Source organism: Silurus meridionalis, chromosome 7, assembly GCF_014805685.1.
Source record: "Silurus meridionalis isolate SWU-2019-XX chromosome 7, ASM1480568v1, whole genome shotgun sequence".
Classification (NCBI taxonomy): Eukaryota; Metazoa; Chordata; class Actinopteri; order Siluriformes; family Siluridae; genus Silurus; species Silurus meridionalis.
Window position 1 is genome coordinate 17,889,577 of NC_060890.1, and position 5,872 is coordinate 17,895,448.

General features: G+C 38.9%; 1 protein-coding gene across 1 annotated transcript; it reads right to left on the reverse strand.

Annotated features, from left to right (window-relative positions):
- Nucleotides 1-245: 245 nt before the first annotated feature.
- On the reverse strand, nt 246-4,295 carry calm2b (calmodulin 2b, (phosphorylase kinase, delta)). The gene is made up of 6 exons (XM_046854085.1): nt 4,167-4,295; nt 2,701-2,731; nt 1,460-1,603; nt 1,201-1,307; nt 980-1,115; nt 246-888 (listed from the first exon to the last, which is right to left on the reverse strand). Exons 1-6 carry the CDS (start codon nt 4,167-4,169, stop codon nt 860-862), a joined length of 450 nt encoding a protein of 149 aa, XP_046710041.1. The 5' UTR covers nt 4,170-4,295; the 3' UTR covers nt 246-859.
- Nucleotides 4,296-5,872: the final 1,577 nt, after the last annotated feature.

Consider the following 5,872-nt stretch of genomic DNA (forward strand, 5'->3'; position numbering starts at 1 on the left):
TATATGTACAAGCACACAAAATCCCCAAACTCCTGGATATTTTGTTCTACAGTTTAGATCCATGCAAATTGTATTGAAGTAAAATGGAAATTTCAACTAAAGTGGAAGCAAAGCAAATACTTTTGCTGGCAGGGGTTTAAAAAAAGAAAAAATAATCACTTCAAATGGCAATCTTTTAAAACTATAATAAATTGCAGTCCTAGCTCATTTGAAAAGAGAACACCTTATCAAATGGGCAAAAGGCATTTGGGATTAATTAATTTTATTGGAAAACAAATATACAACTTGGAATGGATTCTTTGAGGCATGGCTGTGCCATAAGCAGTTAACAAAGAAAAAGTGACTAATTATAAAGCATAGTTATAACGAGAGAACAGAAATACAAAAAGACTATAGTGTACAGGTACCTGCCAATAAACCCGTTAGTATTTAATTCACTGATGTTGCAATAGTGCAATATTAAGGATTTTCTTTCACTATTATATGTAGTCTGTTGTCCATGCAGAGCAGTTCCTTAAAAAAAAAAAAAAAAAAAAAAAAAAGGGAAAAAAGGGAGGGAAAAGGGAATTGGAATCATTTGGACTCCACTCATGAGGTGACAGGCAAGCAGACTGCAAAAAGCATAAAACCAAGGTAGTGCCAGCCAAAATGTCTGCCTATACCAGTCACCTGCCCCTGTGACAGCCCACTAGATCAAAATGTTAACAATTACCAAGTGCAGAAAGGGGCAAAACAAAAACAAAATTACACATGCAGTTCCTTTGGACAGCAGAAGATGGGGAGAATTAAAATGAAACATTATACATAGATTAAAAAGAAAAGGCAAATAGTTTTATACAAGAAATTCTGTACAAGGATTTCACTTCGCTGTCATCATCTGTACAAATTCTGTGGAGAGAAAAAAAAAAAACGGGGGTTTAACTCGTGTCTTTTTTAACTAGTTTAAATGCTTTTCAAAAACCAGACCTGGCATCCATACCTTCGTAATTGACCTGGCCATCACCATCGATATCTGCTTCTCTGATCATTTCATCGACTTCCTCATCTGTTAACTTCTCCCCCAAGTTTGTCATGACATGACGCAGCTCAGCAGCACTGATATATCCATTTCCATCCTGAACACATACAAGCACATTAAACATTGATCCAGGAACAAGGGCAATCCCCTACTTGTATTAACAAAACCAGCAGGTGGGATACCTTGTCAAATACTCTGAAAGCTTCCCGGATCTCTTCCTCACTGTCGGTGTCTTTCATCTTCCTTGCCATCATGGTCAAGAACTCTGGAAAGTCTATTGTTCCATTACCTGAGCAAATCAGAGCAGAAATAACATGTTAAATTGCAAAAGGCAATCACATGCAACCCATCATACTGCATTTATGCAACCAGTTGATCAAATATGGACTTCAAACATTCCCATTAGGAAGATTAACCAAAAACATTTTCTTGTGCGCTCACCATCTGCATCCACTTCATTGATCATATCCTGAAGTTCAGCTTCTGTTGGGTTCTGCCCAAGAGAACGCATCACTGTACCAAGCTCTTTAGTGGTAATGGTGCCATCGCCATCTTTGTCAAATAGTGAGAAGGCCTCTTTGAATTCTGTCAGAAGACAAGCATTGGGTTAATATACATATAACATTGACGTGCTCATTTTAGTGTCACAAAACTCTAGTCAGTCAATTATTCCTTACTAATTTTGTGGAGACAAACTAATTCTGTTCAACATGACTGCAAAAGGAATGTATAATGTATTTGCAGATTCATAGCCACGTCAGATACCATCTTTCCTTTACTCACAGAACTCATCTTGACAAGTGAAGCTTATTGTCCAGAAAAGGTCTACAACTAAATCTGCACAAATGATACTTGACTTTTACACACAAAAAGCCTGAAGTCACTGTGCATGCAATTAATACTCTCTTTTTAGACAGTTGTATTTATGACCGTTACCAAGACACAGTAACTAACAATGTCTTGACTGAAACGTCTAGAGCAGGAGGGAGGTGTGGTAGACGCACAAACAAACTACAGCCATGGCAACGCTGGCCCACGCCAACAAGTCTAAGGCCAAGCTAATGACACTGCCTTCTGCATGAGGTTGGCGAGATCAGTAAAGGGCTACAAGTTACCAAAGGGGAATTTTTAACTGCCTCTGGGAAATGCTGCACCAGGATTGGTTCTCCTTTGAACATTGCGATGTGTAATGCAGGCGAGTATTAGAAGCAGTACAATGAAAGGGGGTGCCAGTGAGAAAACTCTGCATCCATACAAGCATTTTATTATTAGGGTGGGATTGATCAGAATACTAAAATCACAGCAATCTAATTAACTACAGCTGGTTTCATAAAACAATAATATAACTAAAACGTGCCACGCAAGCACATGTCCTACAGTACAGTCAAATTTTTTAAAAAATTTAATCAATTAAGTATTTGTTCCCAAATATTTCCAAACACCCACAGACATTTCTTTAATGTTCCATGTGTGGAAGTGATCTCACTTTAGTTGGCCAACCCACAGATGCACTCAGTTAGCTAACACAAGCTTGTCTACAAACCCACCTTAAAAGGCAAACATAGGCTAACAGCATACAAGCTGTTGGCAGAACTGCAAGAGACCATGCAACGCAAAAGTGTGCAAAGGCAAAAGATTAAATTGGGCACAAAAACAGCAACAAAGAGCATTTATGACCTTACCAGCAATCTGCTCTTCCGTCAGTTGATCAGCCTGCAAACAAAAAGAGGGGGGAAAAAATTAAAAAAAAAAAAAAAAGAAATCAAGCAAACGCTTTCAGGCTGGGTGTAAGCGTTACAGCATTACTAAACAAACACGCCCTTTTAACACACCATTGCAAATTGCAAAGTGTTTTTTTTCCCCCTCTCAGATTCCTTTTGCAAAGCCCACATGCCCCCCCTGTCCATCCCACAACTCCCAACAGGATGATTCGAGTGTTAAAAAATTCCTGTAACTCAGGCCTGCTGACAGAAGAAAACTAATCACTTCACAGGTTGATGCATCACCGGGACTTTTTCTATAAGTGAGCGAAACCTGATAGGACAAGATAAGACAACAGGGAAACCCTGAAGTGAACTACACAGGTGACTAGGTGTGCCATGTTCCCCTGGTATACGCCCTTAACTGTTATGGTATGTTAAACTCTCTATTCAGCTCTGACAGAGAACAACTCAAAAGCCAATCGGCAGGAAGGACATATGAGAAGCTTATTAACTGCCTGTAGGAACCAGTTACAACAATGAATTAAGGATGTTCAGGTGTGGCGGGTATAAATTACAGAGATATTACCTGTTCTTTATGAAAAACGAAGGGGGGAGGAGATGTGGTCTACATTTGTAGAGCACATAGTAACAATAGTGAGTCCATATATTTCAATATATGTTTTCTGACACCTTTCTTCATTTACAGATTCAGACGCAGTTTTTCCTGCATTCAGATGTTCATCTTGTCATTATGGGACATCTAATCCACCATCTGACCAGAAAACTGCATTATTTTAAATACATCGAGTTGCACACGTGCTTTAATACCACTTTACCATTAATAAAACTTTGCAATCGTATATAAATATAATACAAACTACCTCTATCTGTCCAGAGGAAAACGAAAATAAATTCCTGACGAATCAATGGCGCTTTTTCTCTCTGCAGGAAGGCGGGAAGCTCAGTAATGGCGTGCAATCCTCACTTAGCTATTAGCCAACCGTACAAACATAAAAACAACCGCAAACCTATATTACTATAAAACAATACAGCACTTGTATAAATAGTTAAAATAATTATACAGTCTATGGTGGGAAATAAATAATGAATCCAGCGGGTAACGTTAGTGAACCAGTACTGCACCCTCAGCTAGCTACCAGGCTAGCAACTCAACTCTCCGAAATTAAGCTTGTAAATCCCCTTTATGGCCAGTAAATATTTCACAAATTGGTAATTTTACAGTTTACCAAGTTATTTTGTTTGTAATGTCGCCTATAGCTCCTCCGAAAAGCCTTCTACGTAACGCAGTCAGCTAAAAGGCGAAATGTGTTCATACAACGCCGTCTTTCGCTGGTTGCACCGTTAAACCACGGTAGTGCTCGTGAAATGCAGATGTTAAATGTGTATGTTCGTTTGCTATCAACAAAAATGTAAAATAGACTTACCATTTTCCTGTGTTTGCTCGCGTTCTGTCCTGGACGAACACCTCTGAAATGGTGAAGGGAAAACTCGCCACAGCGCAGACCCGCCTTGACGGTTGTACATAAAACGCCTCCCCTGTACGCGTGTCCCTCCGCCAGTTTATCTGCATTCTGGCGGTGAGCCTGTTACAAATATCGTAATATTTCACTTTAAACGTGTGTGTGGTTTAAAAGCATATTTATACACATGTACATCAGAAGGAAAGAAAGTTTATTTTTTTGATCTACTAGCAAAAGTATGCGTTTAAACACACAAGGACTAGCTGATGGCGGAGGATTACTGCGTGTGATACGGTCGTGCGGAAGTTTCTGATTGGCTCGTTTGTACCTGCAATGCGTCACTCGTTTGGTCACACACACAGCAGCGCTGAACCAGTCATAAATGTCAGCTCCAACCTGTGGACTCAAATCACCTGAACCCAGCCAGACGTTTGTGGCCCTCAATAGGTTGCCTCATAAGAAAAAATACATTTGGGTGTTTAAATGCACGTATATCTGAATGATCTTGTATCTTCTATATTTCTAATGCATGCTGGTAAACTTTGAACAGTAACATCTCAAATTCAGACCAGGTGCACAGGTCAGTTATTACAGTGCAAGTTCTCTGGTTGGTACTTGGCCTATATTGTGTGAAACATTAGCCTCTAGATCAGTCTATGCTCCAGACTAATTAGTCACTGTAATGAAAACGGTATCAGTTCTTCCTTTAAATACCCAGACGACAAACAAATAACACCCCTATCGAATGTACAGGAACAGATTTACATACATGTAACTGTCCCAGGCCACTAATTGCATATATAAACTGATATAATATATAACATGGTTAAAAGGATTTAAATGAGGCCTACTTAAAATAGCTCAGGCTAATTTTCTTGTTAATGGCTACAGTTCATGCTGCTTTAATACAGTTCATTTATGGTGGCATCGCAAACCGGTAACGGCGTAAACACGGGGAAGGTTTGCGAGTTTATTGTCCGTTTCTGTATTAATAGTGTTTTTTACCCCCACTGCTTGGCATTTCTCTATAAGACGCTAAATGAGAGTTTAGCTTTGAGTCATAGCATTCAGCCCATAACTGCACAGATTGGCATGGGCAGGGATATATTTCTCTTTCCAGAGCTTGTAAAAATCAGTTGGAATTTGTGAATCACTCTGAATTTGTGTCCACAACACAAGCACAGTATTTCTGTTTCCTTCACGATGTGCAAGAGTTTCCACTTGTAGATAAATTTCCATTTTGGGAATTACGTCAAGTCAAAAATGCAATAATCCCTATCCCGATATGCTGAAAGATTGGAAAGCTATAATATAGACAAACTTAAATCTAATTACAATGTTGGCTGATCAAACACACAGTTAAAACACAGTGTATGCTTTCATTTAGTTAAAATTTCCAATCAATAAAGCATGCAAGAATACCGTTGGTTAAAATGCCCAGCAGCAGCACAAAGTAAAAGGTATTAGATATCTAAGCCAGCAAATCCATTGCACTATGACTGTTATTGTGCTCTAATAAAATGCGAAGAGGAATGGACCTGTTAATATCACACAGCTAATAATAGTTCATAAATGTGGGCCAGTATCCAAGACAAGGGGTAGGTCTAGTCTTAAACAAAAAGAAGGATTTTCAAATAAAAATTCCTTCTTGACAGCATAAGAATTTCTTC